Below are 26,444 nucleotides of genomic sequence, written 5' to 3' on the forward strand. Positions count from 1 at the left end.
TCTGCAACGCTCAGATCACCGCGTCCGTCCCCTAAGTTGTCTGTCTCTTCTCCACTCTGCATCTTCAGGGAATAAATCGTGCATCTCTGCAGTCTTGGCAAAGTGACAAGAGCAAACAATATTCTTTTTCTTTCTGGACGCGGAGTAGGATGGAGGATGCGGGGACACGAGCTGGGACGGCTGCATCTCACCTGCGTTCCGTCGTGTTTTAAGATGTGCTCCAGCGCCACCTAGAGCTGAAACACAAAATAGACCATCCATCTCAGTAGAAATAACTCCAAGGTGAGCCACTGTTGATTCCTACACAGACGTCTGGCCTCCAGGAAGACCCCTATGGTTCTGGCAGATCCGTTCTTTGCGCCCATAACGTAATACTTAAATACATTTCTGCTTCAGACACTTCGTTGAAATAGTTAGCAATCGGAGAGCCGCAGGTGGGCTTCTAAGGCTTGCTATTGATTTGACCAACGACTCCCTGAACTGTAGTGTGTAAGGGGTAGGTTAATTTACTGTATGTGTGCCCATAAGACTTGACTTGGGAGACACTTAGGTCTTGGGGACAAATGTACCATTTTCTTTCTGATCTAAACCAAGACTGTGCATGTCCACGAAGAATGAGCCCTGGCTGAAACTGGAGGCCGCCCACCAGCCGGGGCTGACACCCCCCAGCTGTCTCTACCACCGCCTCGGAGCCCTGTTGCTTCAGCCTGCCTGTGGGGCGGAGGGGGGACACCTCTGCCACCTGACTGCCTGCCCCTACAGGGTGGAAAAGGTGGGGTGCTCTGTCTACAAAAATAATCGGCCATTTTACTAAACCACTAAGCAGTTCTGAGCAGAAGAGCTCACTGTTTCATCTCCAGTAGTTGGTAACATGGCAACCTGAATTGCCTGCCACATGTTTGCTCTTAATTTATAATTAACTGAAGGCGGGAACTTTCCTCTCCTGGGTCAATGCTTAGCTAGCCTCGTGTAATGTGGGCATTTCCTGCCAGCATTTCTCATTATGGTCAGATGCCTAAATACTGTGAACATTGGAGAGAGAAGATCAGTAAACATTTTCGTTATCTTTTTCCAGGTTAAATTCAAATACACCTGATTAGGGAGCCGTCTGAGCCTCCTAGGGTCATGACAACTTCATGGTTTCAGAAAGGCTCACATTTAAAGTGTCCGGCCAGCATCAGTGGAAAGAAAAGAAAACTACGATGTGCCCTGAATCTTTCACAGGCACTGACTTCATCCTCCCAATTCTGTAAGGTCAGATTTGTCACCTTTGTCATCTGGAGCTGGTGAGTCGTGAGGGCTGCTCAGCGTGACGTCTCCTGAGAATAGAGGAGCCAGCATTCCACTGCACTGAATTCCCTCTGCCTGGAAGAAATTTAAATCGAATACAGTGTTTAAAGATAAGAATCTTAAGAGGGTTTTAGAGTTTCCTCCCTTGACATATGGGGTAGCCTGAGGATAAAGCACCGACTTTGCAGCCAAATGTGAATTTACATGCTTTTGTTCACTGCTAACTGATCTCCGGCAGGTTACTTCACCTCACATGATATCAATTCCCTTCTAGGAACTTCGGGATAATAACACTAAAATGACTAAATGATCATTTAGAGACTGGCACCTACTATGCACTAGAACCCCAGGTACAGTTGGATGGGTCGTGCACTGCACAATCTGTACATCTCCATAGCAGATGCCCAACGAAAGGCCACTTACTTTTGGCTTCCTGGGCTTTGGAAAGGAATTAAAGGGTGCAAGGGCATTTTGATGTTTTTCAAATCACAAAAAGGAATTTTTAAAAAGGAATTTTAAAAAGGAAAACAGGCAAGCAAACCTAGTACTCCCTGTTCAAGAAGGCCAGAGGCATATGAGGAGGTCAGAGGAGAGATCCCTTGGCAAGGGGCTGTGTACCCTGGTTGCCCGGCAACAGAGGAGCCCTGGGGGAGGGACTTGGAACGTTTGTCTGTCTCCAGGGCAACTCCCAGCCTCAGCAGCTGCAGTGGGAAGGTGGTGATGGCTGAGGATTCGAAGCCTGAATGTAAGTGGACATTGAGTGTTTCGTGTTTGGTGTTTGATGTTTGATTGCCTAGGAACCCAGCTTCTCTAACCCAGTGTGAAGAATCAAAGCCTTTTTTGTGGCTGCAACTCATCTCCTGGATCACCAGGGTTTAGGATTGGATTTGGGGATTGGAAACTTCTCAGAAAATCCAATAATAAAAGGCAGAGAAAGAAGTCGGATGTGTGTGTGTGTGTGTGTGAGTGTCTTCTGGGAAGAGGGAGGATGGGGGACATTTCTAGATGCTGTTAGTATGTTCTTTTTTAAAAAACCACATTTCAGGATTTTTTTTAGTACACGGCCCTTCCACAGTCTCGCTAAACAACCACAAACCACAGGAGCTCCACACCGCTGCGTACAAAGTGCTTCCCCATCTCTGATTTAGATTCATCTCTCTGGAGGCTGGGTTATTGTGATTTTACAAATGGGGGGCAGACTTCGCCCTGGGTCTTCGGACTCTGAAGCCCTTGCTTTCTCATCACACAGCGCGCATGGAAATGCTGATTCCGATGAATTTGGGACAGAGAGGAAACTTGTTGGATTGAAGCAGTCTGAATTATAAAATATTTTAATGGGATTTTATTACTTCAAAGTGTGTTTGTACTGGTCTCTGTGCATTGGTTAGTGGGCAGGTGAGACCATGGGCTGTGGAAGCAGCTTTCCGGGAGCCGTGCACACCTGATTAACCACCTGTGTCTCAGTGTCCACATCTGCAAAAGGGGATGGTAAGAGCACCTATCTCCTGGGGCCGTGGTGAGGACTAAATGAGCTAGTGCATGTAAAGCGCTTAGGATACCAAATGTAAGTACTCGTTAAATTTGCTATTACTATTACTGCTTCTTCAACAAGGTAATGAGTCTAGTTCAAGGGTGACTGGACCATATTTCTTTTTTTTAATTAATTCATTATTTGTATTTTAATTTTTTAACATCTTTATCGGAGTATAATTGCTTTACAATGGTGTGCCAGTTTCTGCTTTATAACCAAGTGAATCAGCTATACATATACATATATCCCCATATCCCCTCCCTCTTGCGTCTCCCTCCCACCCTCCCTATCCCACCCCTCTAGGTGGTTACAAAGCACCGAGCTGATCTCCCTTTGCTATGCGGCTGCGTCCCCCTAGCTCTCTATTTCACATTTGGTAGTGTATATATGTCCATGCCACTCTCTCACTTCATCCCAGCTTCCCCTTCCCCTTCCCCATATCCTCAAGTCCATTCTCTACGTCTGTGTCTTTATTCCTGTCCTGCCCCTAAGTTCTTCAGAAGTGGGCCATATTTCTGAACGTCTTCAAATGTCTCATGGAGACTTTCAGCCAGAACGAGAGCTTCCCTCACATGCACACTGGGATTGGTCTCAGGGATATGGCCCAGTCAACGCACTGCAGGAATGGCCCAACTTAACAAATAAAGGCGAACAGCAGCTGGTGTGAGTGCAAAAGAGTCTTGGAAATGTTCGCTGCTTAAAACGTGATTTTGTAAGTTCTTTGACTATTTCTTCTGCGTGCAATTACTCAACATACTAATTGTGTCTAAGAAAAACCCTCTTCTTTATAAAGAATATAAATGATCGTGTCAGTCCCCTCCCTGGGCAAGTGTTCTCAACACTAGGAGTGAGAAGAATTTCTAATTGTGCTACTTTAGCTCTTGTCAAGCTCCTGTCTGCTTCCAGGTGTGTTGCCTCCATCTACTGATCATTCAGACAGTTTTGCACAAAATACCTGTTTCTTTGTGTCCCGTGAGGGTGTCAGTGTTGTTCCCGTGAAGGGTGGGAGGGAAGGAGATGGGCGCCCAGAGTAGAGCTCATGAGGTTGAGACAGAACATCCAAGCCCACTTTGCTGGAACATCCGTGTTAATGTCCCTGACTCTCAGGAACTGCCCTACAAAATGAAATTCATAAAGTAACTTCATTTCACGTGTAAAAGTACAACTCGGTGGTTGGACATAGAAAAGCATCTCACCTTATTTTTGTATTTCTTAATAAGTACATAATCTGTAAATTAAAAGTAGGAAGAAAAATTAGTTACCAGGCAAATCCCTACCAGGTAAAGTGGGTAGAAGGCCAGAGTCTGTGTTCGGTGCCAGTGAGGCTGAGATGCCTGCATTCCAGCCGTGGGAAGTGCGTGCGACAGCGGTGGCAATTCTACGGTCGGTGAGCCCTGGAGGTCATTCTTTCTTTAGTAGGCAAGTAAAGAAACTGAAGTCGCTCTACTCCATAAGGTTGGGAGGTGTCACTGCTTTCTTCCGTTTAGGGTCCCTGGGGGAGGAAGATGGTGGGCTCTGGGTGGTCACCCGTCACCTCTTCTTGCAATGCCTGCTGTCCTTGAAATGCCAGTTCTGTCTAGGGATTTTGCCGCCCCTTCTGCTGGCCACTAGCTTCCGCCACCCTGTCATCACTGTCCCACGCTTCCTATCACAGATCAACTAAACCTACATTCCACTCACTGTCCCAATGTATTGGTTTTCTGCTGCTCCTATAACGAATTACCATAGCGTAAAGCAACACAAATTTATTATCTCCGTTCTGTAGGGCAGAAATCTGGGTGAGCTCAGGTGGCCTCTGTTCAGGGTCTCACCGGGCTGAAATCAAGGTGCAGGCTGGGCTGCCTTCCTTTCTGGAGGCTCCAGGGCACAAACCCCTTCCAGGATCATCAGGTCATTGGCAGAATCCTGCTCCTTGAGGTTGTAGGACTGAAGTCCCATTCCCTTGCCGGCTGTCTACTGGGTCCACTCCCAGCTCCTAGAGGCCTCTCTCTAGTCTCTGCATCTGGACCCTCCACCTCACAGCTCCCAATGGTCCTGAATCCTTCTCAGGCTTAGAATCACAGAATTCTACCCTCCCCTTCTGCCACCTCTCTTTTCTGACTTCAGCCAGGGAAAGTTCTCTGCTTTTAGGGATTTATTAGACTGGACCCAGATAATTCAGAAAAATCTCTTTATTTTAAGGTTATAACTTTAATTAAATCTGCAAAGTCCTTTTGTCAGGAGCGTGGCTTAGGAGGTGGGCATCTTTGAGGCACCAATTACTCTGCCTTCCACTCTCAACCAACTTAAGAAAGATAATTGACATAAGATCTCTTTTTCCTTTCTCAGTCAACACTGTAATGTGTGCTTCTTCCACAGCACCTGTATTCTCCCCTATCACAGGTGTTCATATCTTCTTCCTTACCGGACTTTAAGATTCCTGGTGGGACATTTGCTTTATCCCCTAAGAGAGAGAGCACAGTGTGTGGTACAGAGTAAAATTTTAAATTATTATTTAAAATTCTGAAAACATTACTTCTTTTCCACATTTATTCATTAAATTAAACAATTACCCCTGATCTTTCCCCAAAGATGCTAGTGTGAATACAACATAGTTCTTTCCCTTGAGGAAATTTAAGAGTCATAGCAGAAGTGTATGGAAACAGTCCCAATGCCGTCTGCTGGGTTCAGGAAAGAAAGATGACAATCTTGAGAGGAGTTTTAAAATATCCTCCAGGTGGATAAGATGGGGCAGAGCAAAATAGCCAGAAGGAGAGGGTCCACATGGATGGAAAGATGCCCCTTGTAGGCTCTGTTAGGAGTTGGTAGGGGACCACAGAACACAGGGAGGGACTGGGTTGTCTGAAGCCTGGCACCCCACCTGGCCTGGCCTGTTCTCTGAATTCTTGCTAATAACACATTCCAGGATATTTGCTGACTTCAGGATGGAAGTGGGGGAGACGGAGCACAGAAAACACAGGTGGTGTAGGATGTTCTGGAAAGAGACCAACGGGATTTCCATGGGATGCCAGGGTTCCCAGAGTTCAGATAACACAGGACAGTGATTTCTAATAATTTTGATGTTAAAGACCTGTTGCTTCTATTCTGAAAAAGGTGAGTCACTGAAAAACAACACCCCGTGTTTAAAAATATCAAATGCTAATAATGGTTGAAATATCTGTTAATTCAAATCTAGTCCCCCAAACCTATTACTGTATCTGCCTTATCAGTATCTAGTCAAAAAGTTGGTTTGGTTTTACTTAAAGCAAATTTATTCCTTGATCATTTTGTAGCGAATCACATTTTCCATGAGCCCTTTCAATTTTTTTTCCCCGGGTGTCAGCTTGAGATGGCGGGATACGCAAATCACAATGTTTACGGTTAGAAAAATCATTAAAATAGTCATTGCTGAGATGGGACCCTTGGTACTTATCATAAGATCTTGGCAGAGAGAAACGGAATCTGGATTCTCCAAGTCTAGTGACACAAGTCTTCCTGCAAACTGAGGAAAAGAAATTCTAAGTAGGAAACTGATTTTACTAATTAATTTGCTGGTGGCTCTAACTCATTTTTGGAAATAGAATAAACAAAGGAAAACACAACAATTAAGTCCTCCCATTTTCCAGAAAGAGTGGGTCTAATGTGTGTGACGGTGAATTTTATGTGTCAGCTTAGGTGGGGCTACAGTGCTGGATATTTGGTCAAACATGCTGGATGTTTCTGTTGAGGGTGTTTTTGGATGAGATGAACGTTTAAGTAAGGAGCCTTTGAATAAAACAAATTCCCCTCCATAGTGTGGGTGGGCCTCATCTAATCAGTTGAAGATCTTAATAGACTAAAAACTGACCTCCCGCAAGCAAGAGAAAATCCTCCAGCAGGAGGTATTTGGACATGTACTCTGTCTCCAGCCTGCTACCTACCCTGCAGATTTTGGACTCTGCAGACTGCATAACTGTGTGAGCCAATTCCTTACAATAAATCTCTGTCTCTATATATTCATCCTGCTGGTTCTGTTTCTCTGGAGAAGCCCAACTTATGCGATGTGTTTTTAGTGCTTTCTTTACGTGTTGGTGCGTTTGATGAATTATGATTATCTGTCTTGAAAACTTGTTCTATTAATGTTTTAACATTTCCTTGATACAAATGAACTTATTTACAAAACAGAAACAGGCTTGGATTGACATGTACACACTGCTATATTTAAAGTGGATAACTGTATAGCTCAGGGAACTCGGCTCAATATTATGTAACCTAAATGGGAAAAGAATTTGAAAAAGAATAGATACATGTGTATGTATATGTATACCTGAAGCACTTTGCTGTACACCTGAAACTATCACAATATTGTTAATCAACTATATTCCAATATAAAATAAAAGGTTAAAAAGAAATTCTGGCTGAAAAAAATTTTTTTAACATTTCTTAATTGGTTTCTTTGAAGTACTAAACTACTCAGCAAGGAAATTCTCAAGGATCCCATTGCTAGAAGTGTTTGCTCCAGGATCCAACCGCACAGGAGGGAAAGGATGATTCTTTTCCACCTGGGACAGTGCAGAGGGAGCCTGGGCTCTGGGCTTGGGGTGGGCAGAGCCCTGGGGTGGCCCAAGTTCCCTGCCCCCTGCTGTACGTGCCCAGCACAGATCCCAGGACCGAACATGAGATGAGCGCTCTGGTTGCACTGTGTCCCATGGCACCAGTGACCTCACGGCAGGGAGAGTGCAGGGTGGGCCTGACCTGATCACATGAGGTCAGTCACAGGGGAGGAGTCAGAGGTCGAGGGCTTGGGAAGTATGCAGAGTGCCCTTGCTGGCTCAGGGATGAAGGTGGCCCGTGTGGCCAGGAAGGTGGGTGGCCCCAGGAGCCAAGAGTGACCCCCGCCGAAGGCCAACTAGGAGGTGGGGACCTCAGTCCAACACCTGCAAGAAACTGGCTTCTGTCACAACAGGACTGAGCCCAGGGTCAGATTCCCCCTCAAAGCCTCCAAGGACCCAGCTAGGCCCACACCCTGATATCCTCGTTGTGATCCTGGAGTGGAAAGCTCAGCCCGCGGGCTGAAGTGCCGACCATGGAGTAGTGAGCTAGTCTGGGGGTGTGAAGCTTCTGGACGTAGGGGGCTTCGTCACACAGCACGAGACGCTGTTACCCCTCCTCATACCCTCTGGGCCCTCATTTCTTCTCTCAGGTGGCAATGCAGACAATGACATGTCCTGATTTATGGTCCTGCTTTCAGACATGGATTGGCCGGAGGAAGGGGTTTGGTGTGGGTCCCAGAAAGCCCTGCCCTGGCCCCCTTTGCTCGAGCCCTTGTGGAATGAGGGAAGAACCCAACAGTTAGGGTAAAGTTGCTGCATTCAGAAATCAACGCTGCCACTTGTCAGGTGCCGGGACTTGATCACAAAACTCCCCTCGGCTTCCCTGTCACCAAAGGGGCCTAGTTACAGGTGGGCCTGTCGTGTGGATTGAGGGGGTGTGGCAGGTGTGGATATAGGTGAATCCTGGGCCTCTGAGAGCTCAGGCCAGGCCTCGAGGGCCCCGATGGGCCTGGTTCACTGCCTTGCTCCCAGGGCCCCTCCCAGCTCGGGTAACAAGGCAGTGATACGACGTCTGCTGGTTGATTCCTCCAGCGTTGTCTGGGAAGGTCATGCACCAGGCCTGCCGCTCCGTGAGCATCTCAGCGACAGCCCAGGAAGAAAGCCCCTCCCCCGTGTCTTGTTGGAGTCTGGGCCTACTCCTGTCCTACCAGAAGCGTTGAGAAGGTGTTCCCTGGACTGCAGTCCTTTGATAAAGCTAGGTGGCCTTTATGGAGTAGCTACTCCATCCACGTGCTTGTTTGCCAAAAGCAGCTCCATTTGGTTGGCAGTCGGCCCTTCAGAGTAGGACGGCTCTCCTCATCGTGCAGAGGACGGGGCTGCTTCAGAGAGGTTATATAAGGTCTTTGCACTCACACAGTTAGGAACTGATTCAGAAGGCCGGCGTTTCCCAGTGCCCAAACGGACTCCTACCTCCGGGACCCTTTGTGGAGGGAGCTGGGGCCCCTGTCAACACAGCCACAGGTTTCACTCTGTGTTTCATTTCCTTCCTACACGGGGCCGGGGATGTGTGAACGTCTCATCAGTCATGGATCGGTTTGCTCGGGGACTCCTGAGATGTTTAGTTTTAAGGGAGAAAGAAAACCACCTTTATTTATTCCCTAGCATAGCTCTCTTGAAGCGTCATTAAGAATTATGATCATGCCTTTAGATTTCTCTTCTAGAGCCTTTGCTGAGAGAGTAAGAAATTCCCCGTTGGATCAAAATCCCCTTTTCCTTCTTCCTGGTTTTGCGGGTCCTGGGCTTTCTGATGGCAATTGCCCATCACGTGCCCTGGTTCACCCTTCGTCTGCAGTCAGACTGGCCTGTACTCTCTCCTCTCTGTATGTGTGGGTCCTGCTCTGGGAGAGGCATATGCTGGCTCAGCCAATACACACAGCCCTCTTACAGCCTCTTTGTGGAGCTAGAGTGGTATCTAACGTTCTTCTTGTCTTTCCTGACCAGTTTACCTAAGGTGGAAACACTGTGAGACACCAGGTATTAAGACTCTGTGCAATCTAAGGACACTTCTGAACAAACTCCAGAAAGACCACAGAGATGACGTCTACATGTACACCTCCGGACACCTGAACCCCAGCAAGCTCTACAGGCCTCTGGAGACAATCCTGTATCACTGGCCCAATGCCAACAGGCCCAAGGAGGCAAACGTCTTTGGAGGAGAAAAGCCATCTGACAAGAAGACTAAAAAGACGAAAGGTGCTTTAGCTTATTTTACCATCAACACAGCTGTGGGCCCAAATGATGCCGAGAACACACCACTCTTCAGGTATTTGAACCCTCTGACACACGGTTCCCACACTTCGGAGGAGGATTTGATTCCAAAGAAGGGTTTGAGAGAGGAAGGTTCCCCCGAACGGCCAGAGAGAGAAGAGCTAAGATGGCCCAAGATGAAGGTTCTGAAGTACAAAGAAGTGAAGTCCAGCCGTGAGTGTGCGATGTGCCCCCCAGGCAGGGACGAGTTCCAGTACCTCAGCTCACACTTGGCTGGCATAACAAAAGCAGACAAGTACAGGAAGTTCTTGATTTTCCAGAAACAAGTTCTTGCAAAGCAAGATGTGTTGAAGAGTGACTTCACTGGGAGCAAGGTGGTGACGTGCCATGAAAAGAAGTTGGAGCAGGTGAGGAGGGCAGTTCTGCGATGCTATCGGTACCGGTGTCAGTCCTGGGAGTCTAAAGAGTGTGGGCGGGGCTTCCCTGGTGGCGCAGTGGTTGAGAGTCCGCCTGCCGATGCAGGGGACACGGGTTCGAGCCCTGGTCTGGGAGGATCCCACATGCCGCGGAGCAACTAAGCCCATGAGCCACAGCTACTGAGCCTGCGCGTCTGGAGCCTGTGCTCCGCAACAAGAGAAGGTCGCGACCGTGAGAGGCCCGCGCACCGCGATGAAGAGGGGCCCCCTCTCGCCGCAACTAGAGAAAGCCCTCGCACAGAAGCGAAGACCCAACACAGCCATAAATAAATAAATAAAGATTGTGGGTGGAGGCTGGCTCTCTGACACCTCACTTACTTTCCCAGGTAGGATGGAAAAAGGCTGAGAATATCCCACGCGATGTAGATGGTGACAGGGTGAAATCAAAGAAGGTTAAGTTTGGAAGGTGGTGCCTTGGAGGTGATGTCATAATGGATAGCAATGGATGCTGCAGAGCAGCTACAGTCAAGCAAGTGCCCCTGGGACAGCAGAAGCACCTGAGGAAGAGGTTGGCCTAACTCACCATGGAAGAGTGTGAAGAGAGGGCGAGGAGAGAGTTGAGGATGCAGGTGAAATCCACGTAGGAGCCAAGCGGTCTTTAGAAGGTGGTTTGGCGTCGTGGGACATGCTGCCGTGAGCGACCGAGGGCTGAGAGTGGAACTTAGTGATGGGAAGGGTGAGGATGCAGGGAAGAGTCTACATATGAAGTAACCAGTGATGGGATGTTTGGCTGAGGGGACTGAGAGAAAGAGAAGGAGCTTGAGGACACTGCAGAGGCAGAGAGTGAATCCCTGATTCACAGGAGGCAAGGCAATAAATCAAGAAAAATCAGGCAAACATAGGTTCTCAGCCCCAGGTGGTTTGGCACTCAGCTCTGCTGAGACCCAACGCTGGGGGGCGGGACCTGTGCCCCCTGATAGAAAGCCCCGTGGGGTGTCTGATTCCTCAACCTGAGAAAGTAATCAGAAAGGAAAACGAAGTCATCCTGAAACGGGCTGGTTCTCTTTTTCCTCCAGAAGCTCCAGAAAATATGTGTCTGTGACCCTGAAGAGTTCAACAGACTACAGGTCTTTGGAGAAGTCTTTGAAGATATTTGCAATAGTTCTTTGATATTTGGTGATATCTTGAAAGAAATTAAGGTAAGAGAAACATGCTTTTCCCAGATAACAATTGAGAGCCATGCATGATTTTTTGCACACATGAGCTCAAGCCTCACAGAAATTCTGCCTAGTATCATGGTGTCCATTCTACACATGAGGAAAATCATTCACGGAGACTTGAAGGAATATGCCTACAGACACATGAGTCATAAATGGGTCACGTGAGATAAACACCCAGCTAGCTCACTCCTGAAGCCCATATATATATACTAAAGCTTCCTAATTGTAGATAAACTCTTATAAAAGGCACATATGTAACACAGAAACTTCTATGGTTATGCATATATAATTTTATATGAATCTTTAAGGAGTTTTAAGTTTGTTGTGATTTCATGGTGAAAGTGACCATCATATCATAGCTGAGTTGGAATTAGGTTGCTTGTGGAATCTGCTATTGTCCAAGTCCCCAAAACAGGCAAGGCTTAAAAGCAGGGTGTGGTGGTCTGCCCTCCAGAGAACATCTCCATCTCTGGAAGGTCAGTAGGACCCCAATCCACGGAGCATCCTAGTGGCAGGAGGTCATATGTTGTACATGTGTCAAGGTATTTTGTGATTCTATCCTGAAGTCCTCAATAGTTAATATTCAAATATGCTTTAAAGATGGTGAGATTTTGTACATTTTAGTATGTATACTATTTAATATATTGCGGGGGCATTCTTACATTTTTTAAAATGATCTGAACTGGCATCCTTAGCCTCCATTTTATCTACATATGCAAAGAATATTACATTGTACTGTAATCTCATAACACGTTTCCAATGGATCTTTCTTCTCTCCTTTCTCCCTTGCTTCCTTTCTTCCTTCTTTCTTTTCTTCTCTTTTTTGCTTTCTATAGGATGAATATGAACTCTACATGTTATTACTTCTGAAGACCCAGCCCACAGAACAGTATAAGGTAACAATCAATCATGCAAGTCTTAAGTAGAACCTATTTCTTCATATTTCCTGAGCCCTGGAAACTTGTCTGAATCAAAGAAGCCCCATTTGTGCCTCCATAATTTAGAACAGCTGATGCTTTTAATAGGAATTGGCTTTATACTCATGAAGGACACTCCAGGTAAAGGCAACAGTGAGGGATGGGCGGGGTAGGCACACACGTTTCTTGTTTTTTGCAGTATCTCTGGCCACCAGTTCTCCATGATCTCTGCAGGCCTGTCCTTCTGTAACCCAGTCCTCGCGTGTCTGCTTCTCTCAGAATCGGCCCTCTCTCTCTCCTCACTCTCTGCTGGTAGATGAGGTCCCTTACACTGATGGCTCCTGGCTTTGTATGCATCACCCCAATCTTTCCTGTGAGTTCCAGATTACAGTGTATCCAGCCAGTGTCCCCTGGAGGCTGACACTTACGTGTCTGAGTCGGCAGGTTACAGACCTTAAAATGGGGAGATTATCTTGAATTAACTGGGTGGGCCCAATCTAATCACACGAGCCCTTAAAAGCAGAGAACTTTCCCTGGCTGAAGTCAGAAGGGAGAGGTGGCAGAAGGGGAAGTCAGAGTTCTGTGATTCTAAGCCTGAGAAGAATTCAGGACCACTGGGAGCTGTGAGGTGGAGGGTCCAGATGCAGGGACTAGAGAGAGGCCCCTAGGAGCTGAGAGTGGACCCTGCTGACAGCCGGCAAGGGAATGGGACTTCAGTCCTACAACCTCGAGGCACCGGATTCTGCCAATGACCTGGATGATCATGGAAAGAGTTTGTGCTCTGGAGCTCCAGAAGGGAAGGCAAGTGCAGCCTGCACCTTGATTTCAGCCCAGTGAGACCCTGAGCAGAGTCCAAACGCCACTCAGATTTCTGCCCTACAGAACAGAGATAATAAATTTGTGTTATGACACTAAGTTTGTGGTAATTTGTTATGACAGCAAAATGAAAGTAAGAAAATGTCCCACAAACATCTCCAGTTTCCGACACTGTTGTTAAGCTGCTCGCTACTGAATATTTACTGCCATAGTTCGTGTGTGGTCCTTGTCTCCTGATGCCTCACCAGCTCCTTCCAAAATGCACATTCTGCATTTTCCCAATGAGGTGAGATAGTGTCTACCTGGAAGCTGGGTGACCTCTTGGCAAATAAGGTTTGTGCAGGTGTAATCAAGTTCAGATGCGGTCATTAGGGTGGGTCCTAATCCAATGACAGGTGTTCTCAGAGGAAGAGGGAAGTTTGGACACAGACACAGCACGCAAGTTGGAAGCAGAGATGGGACTCTCTGGAGTCCCAAACCGTGGAGTAGCTATAGATGTTAATGGTTTGGGAATACAGAGGGTGCTACGTTAGTAATTACTGGAAAGCATGTACAGTTGTTACCCTCAGGGGAGAGCGAGCAGCCCACATAAACTGTGGCTACCTCCTCTCACTGTGCCAACTTCCAGGGGTTCCCTCTAGGCTTAAGCCACACCTGTGGATGCTTAATAAGGAAGATGGACTACAGGAATGATGTTATCACTTACAAAACTAAGAGAGTATAGCACTGTAGCTAGGATGACTTTTGACATTTTCAATCAAGTTTAAAAATTCTATCTTATAAATTGGGAAGAAGAATGTCTTACTTTGTCTATGAAAAAAAAAAAATCACAGCCTCATAAGGAAGTCCGTTCTAACTTAGCTCTTAATCGAAAATCACATGTTTGCATGGTGTTCTTTGTTTTGAGCTTTTCGTGCTTCAGAAAAAAAGCTTTTGTTTGGCAGGAATCAGCAATGGCTCCAGCTGGGGGTCTACCCTGTTCTTTACTTATTGAGGTTAAGTCACAAAGGAACATATATATGCCCATATCCCAATCAAACACCAGAATGAAGAATCCCCCAGGGCATCAGGGCACTAGATCCTTCCTTCTGCTTCTGGAAACTTGGCAGCCCGTCACTTAAGAAGGCAGAGACCTTTGTTTCACCACATTTGAGAAGCATCACTTTATATCCAGATATAGCCATCGAGTTCCTATCGTTTCTCACTAATTAGAAAAACAATTGCAGTCCTGATAATAATGCCCTGGAAGCACTTTATTCATCACCTTCCTTCCCCCACACAAACCAAAAAAATATATACCTTACCCAGATCTTCACGTAGCTATCTATCCCTCCTCTGATATTCCTCCCTCCCTTCCGTCCTCCCTATTTACCTATTTTGACTAGAATTTGTATTTTGACTCAGGACATCTTGAACACACTGTATTAACAGAAAAAGGAAAATGCTCACCCTTGCTTTGTGTTTGTCTCACCTGTTACGGCCTCATTCTGCCCAGACTTTGCTGACTCACATCCAGGGGCTGGAGACGAGGAGGGTGAGGACCGCAGATGTCGACCAGGCCAGGGAGGAGCTGAGGGCGCTCGTGATGGCCATCAAAGCAGCCCTGGACCGTAATGACAAGTGAGGGTTGATCTATGCTGGGATTACACTTATTTTACAATGTCTTAAAACCACATGACAAGCATATTTTACACTTTTTCCTGCCTTGTTGGGTGTGGTACCCTGCCTTTATCAACACCAACCTGGTCGCCGGGTGTCTTGCACAAACCGTCACACACGTGACTAGGATGTTCTACTAAATCTGGTGTTTCTATGAGGAGTTTGGGGAGGTTTCTGAAGGAATCTCAGGCCATCTTCAGTTGTCCCCTGAGGATTTATTGTTGGCTGAGTATGCTGCAAATTCAAGATAGCTTTTAAGAACGCCCTAGTTATTTTTTTAACTTAGAAAATCTTTTAACCTCTGTGATTAGTCTTTCAGGGTGAAACCACAATCTGATAGGGTATAATTTTTTTAAAGAATTAAAAAAAAGATGAAAGTAAATCTGACACACTCATAATATGCTCAAGCAAACAAAACAAGAAACAAAAACCAAAAATCAAAACTCTTCCTTCAGTGCAAATAAAAGACAGAAAGTGTCCTAATTTCAAAATACCTGAAAATAGAAAATAAACATTCTGTGCCAGTGAAACATTATCTACTCTCTTTCTGCAAAACTTGGTGAAAGCAAGGTCAGTCTGGGGCAGAGAGAAGAATGGAGTTAGTAGAAATCCTAAAATTGTCTTAAAAGCACTGTGTGAGAGAGAGTGAACCACCCAAAGTGAGAATACTGCACAGGTTACTGGGAGGTCCACCAGAGCACTGACTCAAAAGAAGGGGACATAAAAGTGGGTGTGGAAGCAAGGAAACAATTCTGAGATGATGATATGGGTGAGAAGAGGGTTAAGAGGAAGTGATCAGCATACTTGGAAGAGAAAAATTAGCAAGGGAGAGAAATTTAGAACCCCTTAAGAGAAGAAAATCAAAGGGCACACAACCCCTCCCACTACTGTTTTTCCGTCTCTTCAAAAAAAAAAAAAAAAAGGAAACAAAACAAAATAAAACCCCAACAACAGTATAATTTGCTCAGACAGAAAAGTGTCTTCTTGAATTAAGAATCTCACAAACTAGGAGCCCTAACCATCAAAATGCAGAGTCTGTGTCCACACAGCTGACTCTAAAAAGAAAACAGAAAATAAGGACCCATATGATTTAGCTGATGAAAATCCCTAGCATCTGACAACAACAACAAACAGCTGGAGAAGAAAACTGTGCCACAGCCCTGCAAACTAAACCACATACTCTCAAAAGAGCATTTCAGGGTATAAAAACAACCTTGCGTCATAAATTTAAAACCTAAACACAGAAATCAACAGCAGCAAAAAAGGAGGCCATGAAACAAGATTTGACAACTGAGGAAAGATAGTGAAAAAGTCAAAATTATATTATAGGTCAAGACTAAACTAGGACATGTCCAGGGAGGAATTTTTTTGAATGAAAATGTAACAAGGGGCATTAGACAAAAGCAAGAAACAATCAAGAGAATTAAAACGTGATAAATAAAGTAAAAGAGTCGGAGAAAAAGTGGTTGAAATAAAAGACAGGCAAAGAAGATCCAACTTATATGTAATGGAAGTCCCCAGGAAGAAAAACAAAGCAGTGAAATAGAAACATAAGTAAATTTAGAACTGTAACACATTAAAAGTTTTTTTTTTAATTTATTTTTGGCTGCATTTTGTCTTCGTTGCTGTGTGCACGCTTTCTCTAGTTGTGGTGAGCGGGGGCTACTCTTCATTGCAGTGCATGGGCTTCTCATTGCGGTGGCTTCTCTTGTTGTGGAGCACTGGGTCTAGGCATGTGGGCTTTAGTAGTTGTGGCACGCAGGCTCAGTAGTTGCAGCACGTGGGCCCTAGAGCACATGGGCTCAGTAGTTGTGGTGCATGGGCTTAGCTGCTCTGCAGCATGTGGGATCTTCCTGGACCAGGGATCGAACCTGTGTCCCCTGCATTGGCAGGCAGATTCTTAAACACTGCATCACCAGGGAAGTCTCATATAACACAACACATCAAAAGTTTGTGGAGACTGAGCCCTCTGAAATACATATTGAAAAGGTTTTCACCATTATTATTAACCCACTTAACCTTAATTTCTTAAACTTGGAGTCATAATACTTTTCTATTTCTTTTAGTCTGTCATAAAATGAGTTAATGCGTACGAAAATCTTAAACCATCAAAAGCCCCTTGTAGAAAAGGCAGTGTTAAAACATTTGTGGTGCTGATGTTTTTCACCAAATCACAGCGTTTCCCTCAGTATATGCAAGACTTATTTGATTCCTTTTTCTCTCTAAATCTATTAGAGATAGTCAGTGTAGTTTATTTTGAACGAGAAAGAAGATACAAAGAGATAACAAAGGTTTTATTTCCTCCTTTTAAAATTTCTTGTGTTTTATTTTTAGTTTAAATATAGTGGAATTTGTAAATTGTATCTATGGGATACAATCATAATTAACAGGGAAAATGCAACATGTATTCCAATATCGGTAGGATTTTTCCATTATTGGACTCATTGTTTCATTATTGGCTTCAGAGTGTAAAATGCTAGGCTTTTTACCCCCTTGCTTCTTAAAAATTCAAGTCACAAAGTAATATCAATAAATGCTGTAAGACCAGCTCCTTTACCAGTGGCTTAGGCAATCTTGGTAAGAAAGTATTCTTCTGTTTCTTGAACTTGACTGATCCAGGCTCTCATACATCTTCAAATCACCTTTTTTGTTAGAAACTAAGAAGATCTGTTCTTATTTCTCAATTTTAGGACTGTTGTATAAAATAGACAAAAGGAAAATGGTACAAACAGCGTTCTAATACATCACTATGTTTTCTCACCAAACCGTAGACTCAGAAGTGAATTGGAGCTGGAGTGCATGTTGCTGCAATCCACTAAGAAGAGATCAGGTGAGTGACCGTGTGATTGATCTTCTGACGTGACTTTTGCTGTGACCTTCGGGTGAGGAATCTTCAAACCTTGTCCACTGTTCATGGTCTCTTCTGTTAGTTGTTTGAAAGGGTTTTTCAGAGAGATTATTACGTTTTATTCCTTTTTTTCCCCATCAAGTTCTTTAGAAATTCAGTAAGTTTTCATTTTATCTGAAGTGGTTTAAATGAAATACTTTAAAGACACAAGGAAGCAGTTGATTTCCTTAAGAGATTATGTCACGGCCAAGATCATTATCCCAGTTTCTGCTGTTTTGGGCACTTTTGGTTATTGAGTTTCTCTGTAACAAGAGACGACTTGTGTGCATTTCATTTTCCTCCAGGATCTTTGTGGGTTTTAGTGGAACATGGCATGAATTCAGGACCTTATGTAGCAAGAATTAGGTCAAGCTTTGACCAAGATATTTGGAATAGATTCTAGGAAAATTGACCAAATGATATAAATATGAGGGTCAGCTCCCTCGAGGAAGTGCTGAAGGACTAAACGCTGTTGATTTTAGAGAAAGTGTCTTGAAATATATAATCGTTTGTAGGGGCGGGGGGCAGACAGTGAACACTTCAGCGCAACCAAGTGAGATGGAAATAGAGGAAGCGGGGCCGTGGCCTGTGGTTTCCAGGGTAACAGCAAGGAAGACAGCTCAGCCTGGTTTTCACAACCTTTACATCTTTATTCCTGGATCAGAGGAGTCAGCTTTTCCAGACAACAATGAGTGTCTGTCCAGGTCTGGGGTGCCCTCTCTTGCAGACGGTCCTCAACCTGCCCATCACAGCGACCCACTCACATGGCTGTCATTTGAACTGGTTTCATCTCAGCTGCTGCCTGTTCACTGGGGACAGTGACAGTGCTTCCCTCAGTCGTTAGGAGGATTCAGCCTGATGACCCGTATGAGGCAAGAGCACAGGGCCAGGGCCTGGCACAGCGGAGTTGCTCTGCCTGTCAGCTCCTTCTCGTACCATTATTACATGTGAACAGGAACACGCAGGTCACGGGAAATTAATTACATTTTGTGAACATTTAGGAAGTAAGATAAAATACTTTAAAGATATTAAAATTTTTTTAAGATATTTAAACATAAAATATTTTAAAGATATTAAAAATTGTCTCAAAATTAGATACGCAACTTAGAGTTTGATTAAATAACCAAAATAAGTTCAGTTAAGTATGCCGCTCATTAATCTTTACTGTTTACGTTTACGATTCACTCAAATGTCATTTTTCCTCCAGGTTTGTTCCACACTAACTCATCCTGGAATCACTTTTCTCCTCTCAGCATCTCTGAGGTTGTTCTCACAAGTCTAACCTGTTTTGAGACTGGTTTTGAGAAGAAATCTGGTGTCCTGTATTCTTCCTCCTTTATTCTTTTTCTAAAGTTTTTTCATTCGCAAGCCTTCTCCAACCATACACATTTTCTGTGGAATTCCCCCCATTTTGATACGACAGTCTTCCTCTTTAGGTAAAAAAGAGGAACAGTTGGGTCACACTCCTTTTGGCTTCTTTGCTGACAGTTAATTGTTTCAGGTGAAACCCTCAGGTTAGATCAAGGTGGGGATCAAAGACTTTATTCTGTAGTATCTCTCAGAGTTCGTGTAGGGGTTTAATGACTGTTTCTGCTCTGTTAGCTCATCATGTATCAAAACTTACCTTCCCACTTTTCCCTTCTTCCAAATTTGGCAAGTTTGAATGACGGCAATGACTTGGGTCCTGCTTACCTATGTATAAGTAGGCATGATCGCTCTTTCTGCCTTTTTTCCTGTCAAAAAGGAGTAGTCATTCTTTCTCAAAAAATTAAAACCTCCCTCTCATCAGAATCTAGCTGTGCTGCTTGAAAACAAAGCAGCCTTAGCAGTGAGTTACTCTCTGTCTCCACCGCCTCTCTGTACCCCTTGAATACTGATATTGATTGGAGCCCAGCATGTTTTTGGTTCAATCCACATGTCTTTGATTCTAAATCTCTTCCCTGCTGAAATACATTTTTAGGCTTAAGATCTATATATGCCACTGCCTACTGGACATGGCCCATGAGTGTCAGCTCAACAAGTCCAAGGTTGGGTTCGCTCTCTCTCTGAATCTGCAGGTCCTTGGAAATTTCAATGAGTGGCATCTCCAAACGCATGGCAGCTCAAGTCAGAACACCACTGGCAGGCGTCTTCACTCTCCTCCCTGTGGCCGTGGCCAAGTTGGGTTTAAACCCAGCTCTTTCTTACCTCTCTGCTGTACTGAGCTCATTATTCCCTTCCCACCACATCTGCTCTTAGCTATGGCCAAGCTGAAACCTAGGGGTTATTTTGGTATCTACTCCTCTACATCCTGATCATGGCAACTACCAGTTGTATTTCCTAAGTCGTCCCCCTCCACTTCTCTTTATGCCCCAGGTTCTATCATGATCCGATGGTTCGAATGACCGCAGTAGCTTCCTAACTGGCTGTCCAGATTGGAGTCTTGCCTTTGTCACTTTTGATACCGTAGACAGAGTGACCATGGTTGACAGTGCTTCCTCCCAGCCTAAAAGCCTTCAAGTCAGGTTTGACTGATTTCTTCACACAGGTGAGAAGACCTTTTCCGATCTGCCCGCTGTTCCTTTCTAGTGTCATTTCTTCGCGTCTCTCACCGGTCCTGCAGTGCCCCCAGCCTACTGTGTAACTTTCCTTTTACTGAATGTGCCAAATTCTGCCCTCCGCCTCCTCCCCACACCCGCCCGCTTGTCTGACTGCTGTTCATCATCCTGGTCTCAGCTGAGTCATACGTCTCTGGTAAAGTCATCCATCCACGCATCTTCCCCACACTGTGTTAGGCACTCAATAAATAGTCATCAATTACATAAATGAATTAAAGGAGTAATCCCCCCATTCTTGGATCAGATAATTTTTTCCTTTTATCTCAGTTGCTATGCCTTTACTCTTTGTATTTTTAATAGGAAAAGATTCACAACATAGAAAAATATATAGATACCAAGGCAATGAAATACATATACTTAACTTGGATCAGATAATTTTTATGGATGTGCTTGAAGTTTCAGTTACATTATAGTTTATAACTATATGCAACATACATAATATTGTTAATACATAATGTTATTAATAAGGACTAAGGTATTAAACATAGAATACTTTGCTTTTATAAAATATTCCAGAATCACCTGAGAAAAATGTAATGAAGGAGGAGCGCCTTACTCTTATTGAGAAGGTTGAAAAAAAGAGGTGTGAAGTGCTTAATAAATGGGATGAAATTCAAGCTCTTGAAAGAGAAATTAAAACAACTTTGGTTCATACTGGAATTTTGCATATCACCGAGAATAAGATTAAAAGCTTAGAGGTATGCAAATTGTTTATTTGAATGTTTACATTGTTCTTTTGCTGGAAGACCTTGGCAAACACATGAAGTGTTTTGATTTTGCAATAGGGAAAAATAAATAACATAACATTTGGTCCAAACATATTTTCATTTCAAAACACTTATAGCAAATGATTAGAATAATTAAGACATACAGCTAAAACAACAAAAATGAAGGTGATAAAAATTCTGTACAGCTCTGTTCAGGGTCAAATTGGATCTCTTTCAGGTCAGTTGACATCTCTTAAAATTAACAATTTTGTATAGAAAATGTTTATCATAAAAATTACTCCCATCATTCAGTGTCTAATATATGCTATGTAGTTTAATCTGAAGCCCAAAGAGGCTAAGTGACCTGCCCAACTTGACACAGAATACAGGTGGCAAAGCTGGGATTCAGTTTAATTCTTCTGGGCCCCAAAGTCCTTACACTTACTATGGAGCCACGTAGACTCCATACAAGTTGTACAGTTATGCTGGAAGATAGGATTAGTTACTGCCATTGAGGGTCTACTATATTAGACTTTATCAATTGTTGCTAACCATTTTCTTGATAAACAATAAAATATAAATTATGATCTATGTTTTGAAATGCTCTGATGCCCAAATTTTTAATGTTATGACCTAAATTTTATTTATGCAGAATCTAACTCAATACAACTTCTACTTAAAGAATTTATAAGTGATATTTGAATATTCTTTTTCTCCTGGTTATAGAGTTACATATATTTTCCCAGTACTACCTTTTTTTCTTTTTAAGTCAAATTATAAAGTGTATAGGAAGGTGGGGGTGGTCTAAACCTGTTTTGATTTCTCTCTCTCTATTTTAAAATAATCTGTTCAGATTTCCTTCTGTGTTTTCATTTAGAGTCTGCCCCTTCCTTTTTAAACTAAAACTGTCTTGAGAAGAAACACTCATTTATAGTTGAATTTTTAAACAGTGAAAACGAGTTGTAGCTTTATGTATTGTGAGCATGTTATAATGCAAAATCATGTAAACTTTTCTTTCATAATTAAGACCCCTTTTAAATGGATTGAACCTAGGAAATAGAAGATTCCCTATAATGATTCCATATCAGTAACTTATAATACTTTAAATATTTATTATTTATATTTGGCTCCTTAATTCAAATACTGGAGGGTACAATAGAATTGCATTTATTATCCTATTAAGTAACTGGTATCTGGATCTGGATTCGAAATGTTATTTCTAACCAGAAGAAAAAATAACTAAACATATCACGGATTTACAATGCACAGATATTGCTGTAAACAATACAAAAACACTATTTCATTTAATTCCCAACAACCCTAAGAGATAGATGCTGTTAGTAACCCTCTTTTTCAGATAGGGAAACCAAGGCACAGGTATACTAAGTAACTTGATTAAGCTCACGGCATCAAGTAGTAGAGTTAGGATTTAAAGTCAGCCCGACGTCTTAATTACACATTATCCAGCCTCAAGATGCAATTGCGAATCCTTTTCAATATGGTGGATATCTGGAAGAGCAGATATCCTTTCTTCATCGTTATTTTGTTCACAGTTATCTTGGATATCGTCATTTACAGTATTAACTGATTTTTCAGTTTCAGAAATAATACTCTTGGTGTTTTTATTGTGCTTCTAATGAATTAGAAATTCATTAGGGAAGAAGTGGCAGCTTTACAATGTGAGCACTCCATCTAGGATCATTCTGTATTTGTTTATTTTAATGCATTGGTCTTAAATATGTTTTGTTACTTTCGTTCTTGCGACGTTTTGGTATCTGTTACTATTGTGAATGGCAACTCAAAATTTTCTTTCTTAACATTACAGTTTATAATCAGTTAACACTGATATTATGTGACTTATTGCCGTTTGTACTTTTATATTGTATCTGGCTATCTTAAAAATTCCATTATTAGCTCTGATAAATGAGTAACTCTTCTACTCTGGAACTTCCCTAAGCTTCTCCAGTTTTTTGCAACACCAGCTTCCACCTTCTCAGGTTTTTGACCCAGAGGGCCAGGATCTTTCTGTCTTAATAAATGTCCTTCAAGTCATGCTTTGTTTATTCATTGTTTTTAAGTGGTGTGCTGTTGAATCCTTTTGAAATTAGAATAACAGCATCCACATAATACTTTTTGTTCCATAAATGGGGAAAAATATTTAACAAATATTCTTAACCAAGTATCTTTCTTTTCAAACCATTGTTCCTTCAGACTGAAACTATAAAGTTGGAGACAGCAAATAAAATTTTAAAGAAGAAAATACAAGTAAGTTTGTGCGAATCTATGTTTTTCAATAAAAATATTCCCCCTAGTGCCTTCTCATACTATGTCTTAAACCAAATATGAAAGTATATGCATAATCTTTCTAAATGATAACTTTCTCTCATGCCAGGAATTTCTCGCTATGCGGACATTAGCTTAAAACTGGACAGGTGTAAACTAATGTATTAATGAAAAGAAAAGCATTCTTTTTTTAATAGTTGAATGTGTCAATCAGAATTGACCATTTCTCTAACCCCTCTGCACATAAAAATTAATTGTAATAAGTTTATTTGGTGATAAGGAATGTAATGAACCGGCTCCCTTAATGACTTTCCAGGATAGCCCTCCGAAATACACGGTAACAACCTGTTGTTTCGTAGATGGTAGTGCTGCCTTGATTAACATATGTATTATATACAGTACGAAGTAGTATCTATGCCTGATTCTAGAAGTGGTAATGCATGTGGATGTAATCTCCAACGTCACCGCCATTACCAATGAGCAGTATCATGCATTATACGTGACCAAGTGATTTCTGATTCTTGGTAGTTTGTTGAAAACCACGTGAAGCGGATCATGGGGAAGAGCAAGCTGAGTGAGGGGGAACAACAGTGAGTACTGATGCCCTGGTAAAGGAACTGTCATTATAATCTGATGTTGAAACTATCAAGATCGTCCATTTACAACTAGGTTACACTGGACGGTACTTTTGAAGTGTTTGCATTCCTGAGTGTTAACTTCACACATGCATGCCACACATCCTTTCCAGTGCTTAAGAATGCTTAGTCCAAGATTTCAAGCTCCACTGTATATATTATTCAGCAATCTAGAAATAAATTCTTTGGACAAAGCTGACGAATTGAGGGTGAATCCTCATGGACAGGGATCAGGAAGGTGGGGAGACGTGTGGCTCCGAATGGCTTCTTTTCTCAAATTATATGGCTTTCAGTGATACTAAATCTTTGAAACAACCTATGCAGGTATGATTCTGAAATTTTTAATTTAAAAATAAAACGCTGATTTGTATTATCTGTTACACACGTTTAGATTTTATAGAGTTAATTTTCGTTTGAGTTGGTACCATAGTTTAAATCTCAGGATTTGGAAAGGCTGGGAAAACCTTTGATGGTTTAAATATGGAAAGAGCTTATTGTATCAACAAGTAAAAAGACGTTTAGTTGTTGGTGGCGTAGGTTCAATGAAATCATCAAGGAACCAGGGTTCTTCTCTCTTCCTTCCCTGCTTTCCTTAAGGATGGTTTTCCTCCTCAGGGCCTCAGCGTGGCTGTCTTCAGGCACTGGGTCCGTGTCCCATGTGGGAAGAAAGGGGAAAGTACAGGACAGATGGCAAAGAGCTTCTCATTATGAGCTTATTCTGTTGTATTTAGGAAGGAAATCCCCTCCCAGGGACTTCCACCGTATCTCACTGGCCAGCACTGCATCCCAAGGCCACCTTTAGCTGCAAAGGAGTCAGAAAATAGAATCGTTCCACTTGCCAGTTTACATGGCAGAGAGAGGAGAAAAGGTGTTAGTATGGGTGTTGACTGAGCCACACAGGTAGATCCAGGCTCTGTGAAGCCTTGTATTATCCTCAAAGGAAAAGAATATAGAAGTACAAATACAAAAGAGGGAAGATTCCTTCCATAGTCTTGGCAGTGAGAATGAACTGACCTGACGTTTAAACATCATTATCGTCAAGGTAAATCTACCTCTGCTGCCACACCCTACTTAGCCTGGAAAATGTTGCAGGGGACTGTGCCCCTATGTAGAGAGAGAAACTTTGCTACATTCAAGGCCAAAAGTCTATTACAAATATCCTCTGAAAGAAAGTGGAGGGTTGCAAAGTCTTACTCTAAGTTTTTGAGTAAATGTGTCCTAAATAGATGTTTATTTTGAAATTTTCTTTTATGCTTCATGTACTTTTTTCTAACCCATTGTACTCATTTGTTTTGTATTTTAAGGAACCTTTGGGAATTTATTAATGAATTTGCAAAATTAAAACAGACAGATAACTCTTAAGTGACTGGAAGAATGACCCAGGAAAACTCACAGCCACCATCTACATAGTGTGGATGTTTGCAGAGGTATAAATTAATGAAGATACATTTCATTTTGTCAGTTTTAATCTCCAATAAAATTAATGTGGTATATGTATCCTACTCAAGATATTGAAATAAGTACATATATTCATGTGATTAGTTTCACTTTGTATACATATTCATAAAAATAGTAGTTCTTAGAGTATTTTCTGCTTCCATTCAATAACTTTCTCCAGGAAAAAGTACTTTCAATTGTTTGATAGGGATAGGAAATTCAGCACTGCTGCAATACAGATTAAACTTATTTCTTATTTGCCAATGCAAGTTTATGTATAAGCATTTAATAAAATGTAGTAGTCGTTGAATAAATATCCATTTAATGAAATGACACAGTGCTCTACCACTGTTACAAAACTAGCACAGTGCTTTGCACTGCACATTTCTTGGTTGATGGTAATCTTCATGACAGCCTTTGTATCCGCACTTTGCCTATAACACGGTCTGAATACTCAGAGTAAATGCAAGTCCAGTTACTTTGGACAACTGTATATAGGGCTGCAGTGAAGATCAAATGTCAGTGATAGGTATAAACATGAGGGTTTTAACCCTAACTTGGAACTGTGGGGTTTGAGGTTAGAGAGAGAGAAAGAGATAAGCAAGGTTTACTTTCTATGGACTGGAAGGTGTGTTCATCACAGGTCTCCTTAAGATGTCCATCTCTTCCTAGGACCTGATCCCCTCTGCTTTCAGAGACACACGGGTGGCAACTGAAACAGAAACATTTTACCATGTATAGAAATAAATTAGACTTTATTAATGTTTGTTGAGTTCTCTATGTACAAGTTGCTTTCTATGGGTTATTTATGTTCTTTGGAATCTCATTGAGTAGGCACCTGATATCCCATTACACAGGGGAGAGAATGAAAATGTAAAATGGTGAGTTGATTTGCTTAAAGTTCACTTAAATAATAGAACTGGGATCCAAACCCAGGTGTGGCTTTTGCTCAGTTCCTAAACTCTTATCACTGTAGCGTGCCATGTCATTTTGACACATCACCAGTCAAGATATAGGGAAATGAATTTCTGCAATGTCAAAGAGTGACGTAAAGACCACTAGAACTAAAAACAGACCAACACACAAAGCTGCGTTTATTTGCTTGTCAAGAAAGGGAGAGTTAGTCACTCAAGAGACGGGGTCAGGGAGGATCTACTTTGGAGGCAGAGAAGCTGGATGTAGAGGCCAAGGGATGTGTTATGAGGGCTACTGGCTTTAGAGATCAAATGGATTTGTGGGGGAGGAGTGGAGGGGCAGGAAAATCCTTCTT

At 42.8% G+C, this 26,444-nt stretch overlaps 1 protein-coding gene across 1 annotated transcript; it reads left to right on the forward strand.

Moving 5' to 3' along the window:
- The first annotated feature begins 2,010 nt into the window (after positions 1-2,010).
- Positions 2,011-25,099, forward strand: C12H6orf118 (chromosome 12 C6orf118 homolog). Its single transcript, XM_065889172.1, has 10 exons — positions 2,011-2,035; positions 9,334-10,007; positions 11,093-11,215; positions 12,073-12,132; positions 14,465-14,589; positions 17,400-17,458; positions 20,629-20,810; positions 23,031-23,084; positions 23,631-23,692; positions 25,042-25,099. The coding sequence occupies exons 1-10, from the start codon at positions 2,011-2,013 to the stop codon at positions 25,097-25,099; spliced, it is 1,422 nt and encodes a 473-aa protein (XP_065745244.1).
- The last annotated feature ends 1,345 nt before the right edge of the window (positions 25,100-26,444 follow it).

The sequence above is a fragment of the Phocoena phocoena genome, chromosome 12, assembly GCF_963924675.1.
Source record: "Phocoena phocoena chromosome 12, mPhoPho1.1, whole genome shotgun sequence".
NCBI classification, from domain to species: Eukaryota; Metazoa; Chordata; class Mammalia; order Artiodactyla; family Phocoenidae; genus Phocoena; species Phocoena phocoena.